At 41.0% G+C, this 15,985-nt stretch overlaps 1 protein-coding gene across 1 annotated transcript in view; it reads right to left on the reverse strand.

The window, feature by feature from the left end:
- The window catches only part of dgkq (diacylglycerol kinase theta), a 28,636-nt gene extending 12,893 nt beyond the window's left edge, over positions 1-15,743 (reverse strand). Inside the window, exons 1-12 of the mRNA XM_080416872.1 lie at positions 14,902-15,743; positions 12,262-12,341; positions 10,717-10,816; positions 9,566-9,651; positions 8,521-8,646; positions 6,790-6,943; positions 6,038-6,112; positions 5,640-5,740; positions 4,724-4,941; positions 3,339-3,429; positions 3,068-3,122; positions 1,352-1,413 (exon numbers count right to left, since the gene is read on the reverse strand). Coding sequence (XP_080272998.1) covers positions 1,352-1,413; positions 3,068-3,122; positions 3,339-3,429; positions 4,724-4,941; positions 5,640-5,740; positions 6,038-6,112; positions 6,790-6,943; positions 8,521-8,646; positions 9,566-9,651; positions 10,717-10,816; positions 12,262-12,341; positions 14,902-15,187 — 1,434 coding nt within the window. The 5' untranslated portion in view covers positions 15,188-15,743. The remainder of the gene's footprint in view (positions 1-1,351; positions 1,414-3,067; positions 3,123-3,338; positions 3,430-4,723; positions 4,942-5,639; positions 5,741-6,037; positions 6,113-6,789; positions 6,944-8,520; positions 8,647-9,565; positions 9,652-10,716; positions 10,817-12,261; positions 12,342-14,901) is intronic.
- Between the last annotated feature and the right edge of the window lie 242 nt (positions 15,744-15,985).

Genomic DNA, 15,985 nt, shown 5'->3' on the forward strand with positions numbered 1-15,985 from the left:
ATCACTGTCTTTACGGGCGCCGAGCGCCGACCAGTGGCGTACGCACTGTAGAGGCAGGAGAGGCGGTCGCCTGCCCAACTAAGATCTCGCCTCCCCTAAAAATAAAAAAAAACCCGAAAATGTCATTGCGTGCTTAATGTCCTCAAAGTCACACATCCAACAAGCTTTGAACTGAGCAGATTGGACCTTCTGTTCCAGAGATAATGACCAAAACCTATTGAAAACGGCCACTTTCGCCAGTTTTCTGGGTATTGAAAACCTCAAGGGATGCGTCCGTGACGTATATACCATGCGATATAGATCTCCGATGCTAGCGGTTTTGACATACTGATGGAGTATATTATAGTATATTGTGGGTAGTATATCGAGATGAAATATATGAGACATTAAAAAGGACAAATTAAACAAATGGGACAGATTATTAGAACACAAAAAAAATCGCTACAGCCTCAGTAGTTAACCAGTGAAATGACGGTATTTTACAATGCCTCTCATAGAGATTGCATTGAGAGCTGCAGTTCATCGTTCTAACGGACCCCGAGTGTCAAAAGTGGGCGTGGATTTGTAGGCCTTCCGCTTCCGGCCGTGTCTCTCTATGGAAGCACCAGACTCATATCCACGCAGTGATATAGTCTGGCTACGCGAGGCTACTGAAAAAGACCCTGCCTGCTCAACAAAAGTCTCATGAATAAATGAAGTCAAATCTGAGTCACATGAACCCATACATACATTTTGACTTTTCTCAGCCTCAAGCCAGAAGTGACCAGGTGTTTTGGCAAACAGACCCATAGGCCTCAGTTATGAGAACATTTTGATTGATTGATTGATGGAATACTTTGTTAACAGTTTTCAAACAGTACAGCAAGTGCTCACTGGTGGCAAGCTGGAAGAGTTATCTAGGTCCTGTTGTAAATTGTGGACAGGTGCTCTTTTGATGATGTTTTGAATGAGGATAGGGAGTCGCACCGTTGATGTCTGGTGGTAGGGCGTTCCACATATAAACGCCCACACTAAATAACTAACCGCACTTCAGAGAGCAATAGCAGCACCTCACAGCCATGCGGTTATTTTCTCATAACTGACTTGCTCATCATTTCACAGACTGGGTAAATGTAAATGTGTGCCTAATTTGGAGGAGAGCAAGCAACATAAATATGTCAATCTGTCCTTTCATTGTCCCATACCAAAATTCATCTACAATTTCTTATCAGCTATTTTTGGCGCAGTACACCATTGTACGAGTAAGTATCCAAATACATCCACTCCCCATGGTATGATGGAAATCAGTGTGAGCAATGTGCGTAGGAGTAGAAACCTGAATGTCTGGTAGATGTAGTAGAGTTCCTCATACCTTTCTTATCTCCTGGAGTTTCTCCAGAACCAACTCCTGGCCCATTAGAATCTGTCTCTGGACTGAGACAGGGGAAAGAGAAGTTTCAGTCATATGAACTCCCATTATCATAAATGTATGTCAAGATATAAACGTCTTGGTCCCTTGCAGCTACTGTAGACATTTGGAATGCGACAGGACTTAAGATTATCTACCAAAGTCGCTTGTAGAGTAGACAAACTTAGGCTACGTTCAGACAGACAGCCCAAATCAGATTTTTGGCATATCCATGTTGGATTCAGGCTGCTTTATCACCAGTAAAAAACTAAACAAAACAAAAAAGACGTGGAAACCGATTTTTACAATTCAGATTTGAACCACATTCATAGATGATTTGAAAAGCAATTAAAATCAGTTTTCACATACTCAAACTGTCCTTTATTTCACTCGAGTCGCAACATGATTAGTAATGGAGAACAATAGTCCCTGGACAGAGGGAGAAATTACGTGTCAGCTAGCAATTTGGGGGAATGCCTCAGAACAGGAAAAGCTTAAACCAACGTGCAGGAACAAGACCATATATCAAGACATAGAAGGTCATGTGTGCAGTGCCAGAGGAAAATAAAACATTTCAAGTTTAAATATAAACAACGGTAACAACAAAAGAGGGATAGGATTAAACAGTTACCCATCTTATGTTCTGATGGACAACATACTGTACTTGGCGACAAGCCAAGCGTGGTTACCACAGCAACCAATGCAGATAGGTTGATGATGTCTGAATATACAAATCTGATATAATCACTTGCAAATAGGCTTGTAATACAGTAAAGGCCGTTCACACTGAGCACTATAACTATAAAAAATATAGTTTAAAAAAAATCTTTCTAAGTCAAGTGGGTGGCAGAGTTCACACACTATAAAATACAACAACAATGGTGAACAATATAGTTATAGTAATGTTATAGTTATAGTGCTCCGTGTGTTTAGTGTATACAGACTGTGGACAGTCGGTACTAAAGATCGAATTTGACAAACAAATCAGATGGAGCAGCTAGAGCGGTCTGATCAAAGCCATAGAAGCTGCTACCAGAATTTGCCAGCATTTCATTTTGTCGCTGTTGGGCGAAAATTTGTCTATGTCTATGTTTGTAATGTCAAAAACTGCTACTTTTCAGGAAATGGGAAACAAGAACCTGTGTTCCATTGGATGCAATGTACATATTATTTAGTCACAAGCTTTTGCTAATACTTTTCAGTGGTTAAATATTTATAAAATCCAGACAGACTTCAACCTGGTATGCTTACTTTGGGCATGTCATTATAAGTGAAAATCTACATAAATCAAAAATAGCAGGTCTGCAAGCTTGTACTAGATCGGCTATTTTTCTAAATATTCATTGTAGATCGGCTACTTTTCATTGGTTAAATATTTATACACATTTTTTTGTTTGCTATTCAGATTTGAACCACAAGCATAGTGTAGGTGGTTTGAAATATTTATAAATTTCAAACCATATTTATTGTAGATGGCTTTTCATTGGTTAAATATTTCTAAAACCCACAGACAGACTTAACCACTTTCAACTTGGTGTCCCTATTTTGGGCATGTCATTACAGGTGAAAATGTTTATAGGGTATTAATTTATGGAGAGAAAAGAACATAAAAAGGTGAAATATGGAGATAGAAGGTTTCTGCCCGACTGCTACGATGTATTAGCTGTGATGGCTCCTTACCTTGTTTACTTCCCATATAGATCTCCACCAGGTTGAAATTGGATGGGTCCTCCTCCTAAAAGCATAACATCATCATGAGCATGGTAGTGTCATATCATTTATTTTATACCATTAAAAGATAATTTTCATTATTTTATTTTTCTGTATGTCTCCATGTGTTGGGGGGGGGGGGTTTATCCTTTTGACAGATATGTACAACTTTTACAATTTTTGTCAATAAAAACTTAAAACAAGCAATAAACCAACATGGGTGAGTGAGCCAGCTAGCTACCTGTCGGCCAAGCTCAATGAGGACCTCATTGAGGACTGATTCTACTGTGGTGTTCCTGGATATGGAGATAGATACATAGGCCGCGCCCACCCTGAGAAAGAAAATTCACACAGATGGACAAGAGAAATTAGAAGGTAGCAGCTAAAAGTAGGTATAAATTACTTATAAAAACTTTGCCAGTCTACTAGGTCTGATACAACTGTTATGTGCTTTCAAACACATTAGCCCTGATGTCCATATTTTGGGTGCCTTTTCTAAAATGTCTAAAAATATAAACCTTTTATTTTTTCAAAAATAGTGAACATAGCTGGTGTCACGGGGCAGCCCGGTGCCCTATAGACAGTAATGAGACACTGCAAACACTCATAAGCTACATACATGTAGCCGCTTCCTATTAATTGAGGACCATCAAACTGGTTGGGAGGTGACTGTTTTAGTAGCATCAGTGTTGAACGTTTTATCATTGGTACATATGCATTGTTGAACATTGAAGGACTAGGCAAATATTTTAAACATGTTTTTCATTTGTTGAAACTGTGGTTAAATTGATTGTAGGTCACCAAGTGCTGTGGAGGAGGAGGGGTGTTTGGTTTCATGGGTTAAGATAAATGTTGTTTTTGATTGTCTTGTGAATGTACCCCAGAACGCAATGTGATTTTGATGGTAAAAGATTGTGTAATTGTGTAGAATAACTCATGCAAATTTTCAAATCATGATATCTTGGGTTCTGAACTTTTTTTTTCAAAAAAAGGAAAAATATATATATATATATATATTATTATTTATTTTTACGTCTTAGACGTCACATGGCGCTCAGGGCTTAACAATGGCGATAAAACGTGATGTGGCACTGAATGAGTTAAGTAACAGCACCAAGGGAGAGCTGCCAGGGCCTTCATGGAAGGCATAGCCAGTTTTCAGTTATCTTGAGTTCTTGGTTTGTTGTTGTTTGGTGTTCATTTCCGTTTCCTATATTTTTGGAACTTTATTTTTGGCCATGTTAATTTTTGGTCAAGTTTGTCGTCTCATCTCTGCCTAGGCGCACTGTTAATATTGCACTGACTTTTATTGGTGTCTGTGAAGGTAAATAAATACCAAAAAACCCTGCATTCCTCGACTGGTCCGATTTTTGGAGCCATGGCCGTTCGGGCAACTTTACAGCTGGTCTAGACACTTTGCGATGTGACTCATTGCATTTCTATTTTGTTCACTTTCCACTGGTTAATGCTCTGGCATAAAAAGTCAAAGCGCCCTATTCTTATTCAACTTTTCCGGTCCAACTTTAGAATTGGAAATTGGTACTTCTATACAATAAGAACATGTCTTAACTAGCTTAACAGAATTAGCAGTTCTAAGGATCAATGGTATTTCCCAGCAGCACTCACTTCAACCAGTCAGCATAGATCTTGAGAACCTCTGTGTCTTGGGGTTTGGCCTTGAGAATCCAGGCCTCTGGAACACAGTCCTTAAATATGCCCCTGTTATCTGGGCTTCCATTGCGGTTGAGGATGTCCTCGCTGTGGAGGGGCTGCTGGCTGTCGCACTCCTGGAGCTCGTAACCTTGGGGCTCATCAGGGAGGTAGAAAGCCCTCAGTACTGCCTCCTAGAGAATCGGTTATAAAAAAAAGAATCATTTTTTGTAAAATAATCTTGTAGAATTCAAGTTTTTTGCATTGATTCGTTGATGTAAAAAACAATTCTTTAACATGCTTCTCGATTAATCGAAGAACTAATTGATACAATAATCACAAAGAAAATAATACATAGTTGCAGCCCTACAGCGGTAGTGAGGGTTGGGTGGTTCTACCTAGCTACGTATGTTGTATTCACATACTGCCCAAACTATGAGATCAAAACCACTCTTTCTTCAACACTCAAAAATGTATCCTTATTTAAGGTAAGGGTTAGACTTAAGGTCTCTAGTGAGTCTAAGGTCAATGCTTAAATTTGTAATCAACCCATACATTTTTCACCAAGGACAAATGGCAATATATTGAGCGGTGAACTCTAAGAAGCACTTGGCTCGCCTTTGTTCTTTGGCAATATATTGGGTTGTGCATCATCTAGAATATCTGGAATCAGCAATCTAGAATATCTGGGGAGACATCACCCCAAAATCAACCATTTTAATAGTAATATAAGTAGCAGTAGTAGTAAGTAGCACAAGTAGAGCTGGTTCTACTGTAGCTGGACTAGTAGCAGTATTAATAGTAGTGGCTCACTGCTCTCCCTCCAACAATACAGGAGGAAATACATTCCTCTGGATTTTATACTTTTGTGAGGGAACAGGGGGACTCTCACCACCACTTCCTCGCTCTTGGTTATTCTGGGAATGGACACCAAGCGGAAGTGACCGCGCTTGACTGCATCATCGCCGTCAAACACCTTGAGTTGCTGCTTTCCTGTTGTTAAGCACGGAACACAAACACACTTCAGACGTGTTGTGGAACAATGTTGCAATATAAACTGCCACACACACATATTTTTGCTTTTAATACAAAATGAGATGCTACAGTTTACAGATTTTTCTCCCAGTGTAAGCACTTTCGACCCGGCGTCCCTGTTTTGGGCAGGTCATTGTAGACAACAATTTTCACACATTTTCAAAAAGTTTCAAAATGTTCAATTAGTTGAAAGAATAATTTATTGGAAGTCTGTATACATTTTGAATGTGATAAACATTAGCTAACCAAACCAACCTGAATCTGGAGTGGATGCTGTCTGGCCCTCTTTGGGAGATGCTGGACAGGACGTATCTACCTCATCTGAATTATCTAGTCAAATAAATATTTGGACAATTCGGTCATTCGTGGGATGACAAAATTATTGTAAATATTGAAATATTTCAAGAATTATTTACATCCTTTGGCGAAGAGACAGCATATTTCTGTACTTAAAGACTTAGGATCTTCAAACGATGGAAACTGTAAGCATGTTTAGGTTGACATAATTCCCCCTGGATAATAATATAGTCCCACATATAATACTCATTGTATTAACTCGAAAATTATCTTCTCTACACTCACATACTATAAGCAGGCACACAGAATGTATCAACAGCAACAGAGGATGTGGTTTAGAGCTTAGACATGTGATAATGTCTGTGTTCATGCAAGTGCCCTTTATGTGTGCCTGTATGTGTGTATACTGGATGCATATGATGTCTAGATCTTACTGTGTGTTTGTGTGTGTGTGTGTGTGTGTGTGTACACTGTGTGGGCGTTTGCAAAATAACTGCCAACCGCAGGTCAAATGTGTGAACTCATTGTAACTACCAGCGTTAATGTGGTAGATGCAAAAGAAACGTTTGCATCCGATCTGTGTGTGTAATATGTTTATGTGTAACTGCCGTATAAAATGTAAATCTTTGTGTGTGTGTGTGTGTGTGTGTGTGTGTGTGTGTGTGTGTGTGTGTGTGTGTGTGTGTGTGTGTGTGTGTGTGTCTTTGTACCCATGTCGTTGTGGCTGTTCTCAGAAATCCGGTAGCAATGCATCTTGCTGAAGTTCCTGGAACAGAGACGAACACACGCAGGCTGTAGGAACATGCCGCGCAGCCGGCCCAGACTGCACTCTGGAGGCACCGTGACATAGCAGGCAGCATGGGTCTACAAAGACAGGACAAGAAAACTACATTTGCACTTTGGAGGAAAAGAGGCTTAAAAAGCTGAGACAGCTTCAAGTGAGAAGAAACCACTGGGCTGTGGGGACGTAGTGTGAGAAATGATTTGAAGTGACGTGCGGTTGATACAGGAATACAAGAGCCCACAACAGTTTTACTTAGCGAATGGCGTGTCTTTTCTCTGACTACTTCCATGACGTAGACCTAGAGCATTATTTCACGATGGGCTGGCTGGGAACTAAAAGACTACTATTGTAGAAGAATATTGTGTTTTTAAAGTATTCATTCCTGGTCTGTACGTACAGGTCTATGGCCAGTGCAATACAAGTTGACAACCACTGACGTAGAGCACAATTAGTGGGACTGAAAACCATCAGTGTCTATAGTCAAATGAAGACTTTGATAGGCAAATGGTTGATTTGAATACCCAGGGTGTCCTTAAAAAAAATAAAAAATTAAGGCACGCACATCCAAACGATAACATGAAAAACATAAAAATATAATCTGCACACTGGATCATGCTACCACCAAAGGTGACATTTCAAGCGTCTTATCCGAGGAAGATCTAGAAGCTTGAAACGTCAGTTTTGGTGGTAACATAATACATATCCAAGGGAACATGATTCGGAATCTATTTTTATATGTTTTCAATGCCTCAAATTAGTAGTTTGAGTTATTATTCCTTCAAAGTCAATGATTTGCAGGACAAGCTCAACAGGACAAGCAGGACAAGCTCAGTGCTTCCAGTTTAGTAGACCTTGTATTGTGAATTTGTACTTCCATGAACTGTTGTTCTCATGTCTTAGTAAAAGTACATCAATCAATCAAGCACCAGCAGCCAAATTTGATTGAGCAGTTAAAAAATCTAATCATGTGGATCTCGAGATCTACATGGGAACAGGATGGCTCCGATGTGGATTTCGATCTTCATTGTTGTCAGCCTGTGACGTCAGTTATCTATGAAGTATCTATGACGTAGTACTGATGTATGACAAAAAATGTTGGTAATGTTTCAGTTCGATCAGAGCATTGACTTCGATTAAAAGTGATATTTTTTGGTTAAAACAAAAAAAGGTAAAATCTCTATATTCTGATAGTAATCAGTGTTTGTTTAGTAACAGCCCCCCCCCATGTCTTTAATAAACAGAAAATATATTTTCATGTGGGCTGGCAATTTCATCCAATCAGGAGAGAGTACCCATTTATCAGCTTCAATTTCCAGTTGTTCCAGTGTTCCAGATTCAATTATGTCTGCTTATTTCTTTGTGTCATCACTTCCAATTTCACTTGTTTATGCTGTAGCCTTTCGAGTTCTCTCTCCTAATTGGAGATGATTGGTAACATTATGTGAAAATAATTAACTTCCTTGAACTACTGGCAGCGTGCAAAAGAAAGCTGGAGCCAATCGGTCCAGTAAGTGGTTTGCAAGATTAACCGCAGGCACAGACAGACACACTCACAGACCCTCTTCTAGATGCCTCACCCCCTATGTGTCATGCCGTAAAAAATACCTATCAAAGAATGAAGTAAAGTCTCCTGGTGATGGTTTTAATTGGTTCTTACCGTAATGCCGCACCACTCACACCTCATCCCTGCCAGCGCGTCTGACGAGCTGCAGGAGCGGCGGCACACTTCGCACCGTGCAGCTGACGGAATGTTGCCCTCCCGCCAGTGGTGGTGAAACGTATCCTGGGGTGAAAGGAAAAAGATCCCTGTGAGAGATCTCTTCATTCTGTGATTCTGCTCTCTATCACAGGACACTAAAGTAGTGGAATTTAGGGATACAGAAGTGGTAACAATTATGTGTTCATCTAAAATGAAGGTTATAAAATGTTTAACGAAAAAAGAAGAAATACTTGGTTACCATATTGTACACTGTATAATTATCATTTTGTTTCTCCCCATAGAGATACACAAACTACACATGCATATTGCACATGTCACCAGAGGGATCAAAGTGAGAGCCAACTAGGGATTCAGTGTCTTTAGCAACAATCTCTGCGAAAACATAGTCACCCTTCTGACCATGAATTTGAAGCTGGTTGGATTACATATTCACCACAATGTTTCATTTGTAAAGATTTTTAGAGCGCTACAAAGGAGGTCCCAAAATACACAGCCCAGGAGACCAGGTGCAACATGTATAAACAGTCAATGTGGACAATAATGTATCATGTTGCTCCATTTATGTTTGATAAAATTATTATCATTTATTTATTTATTTTTGGAGGTGGGGGGTGCTTGATAAGACAGGCATATAGGCACATATAAACCACTTCATTTACGTCGATCACTGGTTCTGCTTTCATGTGGAGTTAAACCCACAGCACTGGGGCACAATTCCCGTTTTCCCTGCCACCATTGAGCAGAAAGCTCACTCTCTTGCACAGTCTGACAGCGAGACTAGGTGGGCGTCTTTGATTAAAGACCATTTGTTGTGGCAGGTATTGAGTGTGAGCACTCAACTGAGCCCTACTCGTCAATATGTTTTATCCGGCACTTGTTAACTTATTGGAAAAAAAGTCAGAATTTGTAGTTGTTGCTGTAAATTACAAACAGGCCAGTTGATTCTCTACTGAAGTCATTCTTTAAGGCAGTTGGCACTTACAGAGTCCTGGGTATCGTCGACGTGGCAGTTGCGACAGTCGCCACAGCTGAATATGGCACAATCAGTGTGGACATGCAGCTCACACACTGAAACGAACAAACACAGTTCCCACATAGGTACAACTTCAATAAACACATGCTGACAGTGACGATCCTTAGCATCACACAGGTACATTTACTAAATTGGAGACCGTTTTATACTTGTAAGATATGTCTTTCGGCAGACAAAACTAACAGGTTCTCAAAGCTGCAGCAACAATGTTTTATTAAAAGAAAGCCTTACAAAGTGGCACTGTGTAACTTTAATTTTGTCCAATCTGTATGGTAGAGTATGTTAATACAATATAACTTATACAATTGGGGTGGTTGTATTTTGTCTCCCTGCTCTTTAATTGAGACATTTAGATTGTGTCAAAGGTCAGGTCTCACCAGGATCCGACACAAAATTTGACCTGATGGTCAAGATTCAATTTATCCCCTGAGCAAGCAGGCAGGCTCCATTAGCTCAATGGTAAAAATGTCAGCGCTTGTGCAGGAAATCGGGTTCAAATCCGGGGTAGACGAGTGCAGCTTTAAGTGTTGGTTTTAATGTGTGTATGTTTCTGTTTAACCTATGATACAGCATTTCAACATACAGTATGAGAGTTGTTAAAATACGTTTTTTTTTTTTTTTTTTAAGTGCATTAGTGATCATGGTCCATGCCTTTCTACAAACCTAATTACCCAGAGGAGACATAATGGACTGCTGTTTGAAAATGACCTCTACACTTAAGACTCCTTCTGTCTCTTTGCAGAATGTTTGCCCCATGGGCATTTAAACACGTGTACACACGATGCGGCCCTGGAGCGAGTAGAGTAGACTTGCTCTGTTTACTTAACTGTGTAAGTACACAGCACCAAGGCAGAGGCTGCCGTTTTGATTTCAACGGTTTCACACCTTCGTACGTCACTGCTCGCTCCCCACTCTGTTTGTCTGCTGAACTGGCCCTTACTCCGAACTTAAAATGCACATCGTCATCTTGTGCAATGGCTCTCAAAAATAGTCATTAGAGGTAGCTTGTCTCGGGGGTTTATAATTTTCTGCAGCTCAAGGGCATGTTGTTCATAACTGGATGCACATTACAATTCCTGGGAGTATTCTGGAGGGCTGACCTTCACAGCGCAGGGCTGTGTTTCCCTCAGTCGGTTTTCTGCATACACAGCAGAACCGCTTCTTCATTCCAGCTGGGCCAAAACAGTGAGCCACCGGTACCTGCAAGGAATAATTACATAACATGACACATATACCTATATGGAACTACAATGTAATACAGGGTCATCGTTAACGTTACCATGGTAAATATAATTTGCTTGCATAATGTTACAATAAATGTCACAATTCCTCTGCTTCTGGCCTAGTCTTTTTTATCAAGATTGAGAAATGAAATAAATAATTTGCACAACCCCGTTTTATTAACTTTTCTCTTTTTTGGGAAAATAAAAAATAAATACTTCATGATTTTCTTTTTTCTTTCAAATGAAAAAGTGAAAAACAAGAGTGCAACAGCCTATTTTGGAATGGGCCCATAGAGCATGTGCATTAGTGTCTTTATGTGTCCTACATCACAAACTACCTTCACGAGCGAGCCCGTGGTCAAGCCATGAACTTGTGGGCCCAAACGCACAATATACCAAGGGGCCACCTGTCGACTTCTACTTCAACCGGCCCTCCCGGTCGTGGGGGCTTGATGGCCAGTTTATGACTTCAGTCATCTATGACGTCAGTCATCGATGACATCAGCAATCTATGACGTCAGTATTATGTCAGTGATCTCCATATTTGGGCAAGGTTTCAGCCTGATCGGACTGCATTTCGCTTCCAGTATACAATTCTTTTTATTCTTTTTTTTATCATCAGATAAATCTAAAACAATATGTGAAAAGGCTTTTTTTCTGCTTGTGCACCAGCAGTGTGCACAATAAATTCGGCACTGACTGGTCCAGCGGTTTGCAAGATTAGCCCCGGACACGCATGCAGACGCACATGCACAGACAGACACTCTTATAGACGGCTCGCCTCCGAGGAGCTAAGCCATAAAAAATAGAATCCAGGAAGCTTGATATTATATCAAGCTAGACTTCCTGGATCGTTTTAATACATAAACAATAAGTAACCAAATGGCGATTTGGTTCAACATGACACATTCATGTTTGTTGTAAGAAACAACAATATGATGCAACAATTATGACACAAAAAACAGACAATATGTCACAAGAACATGACACAACAATAGGGTAAAATTATGTCGCAAAAACACTACAAGACTACAACAATAGCCAGGACATTGCCATTGATGTTCAAGACATTTCCTGTGTTGTTACAGGTGTTAAACAGTTCAATCTCATGTCGGTTTTCAAATGTCAGAGTGATGTTAAAAAAGGAAGTGAGTATATGAGAGTCTGATTCCATATAGAAATATAGAGTCTGTAAACTGGATCATGCTCCCATAGTGTATTAAGAGCTTGATATACTTTATTGCACGCTGTGTCGCACATAAAAAACTACAAGCTCACAACGTGTCACAGCGCTACGCTGATCGGCTATTTTCGTCGTGTGAAAGTGCTACACCGGTGCGAACAAAGTATAGGTTTAGGTTCTGGGTTGGGATGGACTAGGAACAGAGTTGAGAATCACTAGGCTACTGCATGGTAACTCACCCGCACCAGTGTAGGGGTCATACATGAACACACTGTCCTCACAGTCTTCAGGCACTTCTCATGGCACATGAAGTTACACACTGAGAACAGAGGGAAGGCAAGACAAGACAAGACAAGACAAGACATGCATTTTGTGATTAGCAGTGTTTTTATTCCATGGGGGTACTCTACTACTCAAAAAGTTTCAGATTTTTGTCTGATATTGGTTATTATGGTTAGAGTTTATCCTACATTCATCAAATCAGTTACACCTGGAAAATAACATACACGTTAGAAAAATATTTCATATGTCATACAGTATACAGTATTTTCAATACAACAAATTCAATAAAATACAAATGTTGTCAGCTAGCGAGCTTGCTGCATAATTTTTTAACCTGGCCAGAGTGGATATTAAATGAGTGAATATTAAAGCCAAACTAACAAACCACCCCCCCCCCCCCCCATTTTTTTAATATGTGGACAAAAAGCACTTAATTGAGAAAATGTCTCAAATGTAAATGGCACTTATTTCATGTATGCAAAATTATGCAATATTTGGTTAAAAGGTCTTTAAATGTGTATGTGTTTTCTTCCCTCATGCTGCATTACACTTCAGAGTAGTTTCTTGTAGCCAGACGTTCAGAGATCTCTGCCTACTACTGATGCGTCTGGGGAAATCTAAATTCCTTGGACGCGTGAGAAAACCAGCGGTAAACAAACCTACAACCCACTGCTTTGAAAACCAATCCTGATACAATTCCATATGGAGAAACGCCCTAAAGCCTTTGTACTGGCTCTTTTGATAAATAATCTTCGGTAAAGCCTATATAATAAGGAAAATAATAGAAAGTGTAGAATAGTTGTTGTCAGATCAGTCTAAAAATACATCACTATGTGCACTGCAGCTCTTAAAACCAGGAAAATACTTAATATGGCATAGCCAAAGTGTCAGTAAAGTAAGTAAGCAGCCTTGGGAACCAGCGGTTTCCGAGCCATGTGTCCCATACTGTAGGTCAGGACTCAGGAGCCTATGTCCTATCTTCCTTGGCATGAGGCAGCTTGATGTACAAGTATACCCCCCCTGTACATGATGCTAGTGCGTCGCAGGGACTTACCACCAATCTAGCCCTCGATACTGAGTGCCAAGCAGGGAGGCATCAGGTACCATTTTATAGTCTTTGGTATGACTCCCGACCCCGATCTCCCAGTCTCAGGGTGGACACTCTAACCACGAGGTCACTGACCAAATTAATATCGATATAATATTGATATATTGCCCAGCCCTACTAGCAATATATCTCGTAACTGTTGTAAGTAACTGTAGCTTGTAAATCTGTTATTAGGTTATTACCAGTTTGATTGAGAGCATGGCACGAACACTGCTAGGATTATGAGTGCTATTTACTACTATTGAGTACAATGTCATACAGTTTGATGACATCATGATGAGTTTACATTAAGCCGTCACATGGCTTAAATAACAATCGTATAAGGCGGCTTATCCCTTTCATTTAGGGCTACACTCATGCAATATTGCAGGCTTTAATGTATTTGTTGTTGTTTGTTTGTATTTCTGCCTGCTGCTTCTTCACCAAACATCCCCGCCAATCTCCTGTTGCCATGCCAACTGGATAAAGTACATCACGACTTCACTGCAGCTGATTGTGCAACAGAACCTTCACACACCCCCCACCAAACCCCCAAAGACCACCACTCTGCCCAGTAACAATTTGGCACACCATAATCTTTGGTAAGCGATGTGTGCATGTGTTTTTGTGTATGTACTGTATTTATACATGCATGTGTGTGTGTGTGTGTGAGTGTGGATGTGTTTGCTCAGCATGGCAGGCTTTACATAAGTTGAGAGGTGGTCTGCCTGTTGATTCTGTCCAAATTAATTCATAGTAGCTTGTGTGGCAGCTGAAGAGCAGTGGAAGGGAAGGGTAGCCTCCCCTCGGTTATTGTGCTGCTGGGTGTAGCCAAGCATCACTAGAAAGGACAATGAACCTTTACAGCAGTGGTCTTCAACGCTTTTCATATCAAGGTCCATTATTTATTCGGCATTTGAGACATGGCCCATCATTTGATGAGATTTAGACTCTCAGACCCAAGAATATTTTGTTATCGTTGGATACGATTTTGTCCACAATTCCATGCTGTATATGTTGGTACCATAGGAGAGATAACAGGCAAACGTTGATCAAAATAACAATTCTTTAATTAAGTAACGCAAATGTTTAACAATAATGTTACTCTTGAGAGCATAAAATGACATGTAAGGGTCCATTTGGTTTAATTTGACACTCTCAAGAGTTAATGATCTATAAGGGTCCATTTGGTTACCAACTCTCTATCATTTAGCTGGGGACCACCTGGAACCCCTTCAAGGACCACTGGTGGTCCCCGGACCACTGATTGAGAACCACTACTTTACAGCATTGCTCTCTCGCCTACAAGCAGGACCATGTCATTGTCATCTTATCAGAGCCATGGACTTCAAACTATCATCATCTAGCAAATGTGTGTCAAAAAAGGTCAAACGACAACGACCGTGCAGCCGTAGGCTAAATGAAGGAAATGTTGGCACAATAAAACGTCTATACATGCATGGCTGTGGGGGAGAGAATGAGACCAGACACTGTGTTTTAGAGTCGTTACCTTCACACAAGAACCCGATGAGCCCCCAGATGAAATCGCTGCAGTTGTGACAGAAGGTGGGCTTGGTCAGCGTCACTTTCTTGAAGCAGTGGCCGGGGGCGCTGACCTGGTACTTGGGGCGACAGCCTGGGGACGACTGGTGTTGTGCCCTTTTCTTGCCCGAAACGGGACTGGCACCGGGGCTCTGATCCGTGACGCCAGCAGCGCCGCCGGGATTCCCATGCTTGGCGCGGCTGCATTCTGCCATGATGTCGCCTCCCTCCACCACCACCTCCAGTCCAGACATTTAACTTCTACTACCGAGAGCGGACGAGTAAACAGCGAGAGTCCGCTTCGCTCCGTTCCGGGTCGTAAAACGAGCAGAGCTTCCTGCAGATCTTCTTTCCCAGGCGGCAGAAAGGCACAGCAGCAACCCCGTGTGCTACGTGGTCATGTCTAGTCGTCATCCTACCACCAGAAACAGGGTGGCAGTGATGTTGTTGTTCACTTCACGGCCGCCGTGGAAGCTGTAAAGTGAAAGCAGGGATTAGTCAGGTCGGCTGGTTAAAGCTCAGCAGACAACGTTCAAAAATCACATCAGTCGTGCACGTCCCCCCTCCAAAAAAAACCAAAACATTGATGTTGATCAAAAATGGTCGAAATCTTCCCGACAGCCACCGCTGTCATCCACTGACTGCAGGCTTTGGCGACACAGGGAGTGTTTTTAATGTTAATCCACCCAGATCAACAAGTCCTTATAGTTTAATTTGTTTTCATTTTGCCCTCGCTTCGCAGCGACAGCTTCGTTCTCATGCTTTCACACCACGTCCCAAGTCCACCTACTTCCGCTCATACATTTCCCAAACCAGATTTATCACACTTCCTTTCCCCTTTCCTTGTTTCCTTCCTCCCTTGAAGTAATAACACACTTGAATCAGGGATGCAGCCAGGCCCCTGTCTAGTCCAGTCATCATTATTAGACCTACAAAGTCAGTGGCCGAAAAATGTGGGCAATTTGCATAATGTTAACAGAAAAAAAAGACATGTCAAGTAATAATGTACCTCAGTTCCATGCCAGTGTACTGTAGGTGTAGGTATTTATTTT

The sequence above is a fragment of the Gymnoscopelus braueri genome, assembly GCF_963280865.1.
Source record: "Gymnoscopelus braueri genome assembly, chromosome: 20".
NCBI classification, from domain to species: Eukaryota; Metazoa; Chordata; class Actinopteri; order Myctophiformes; family Myctophidae; genus Gymnoscopelus; species Gymnoscopelus braueri.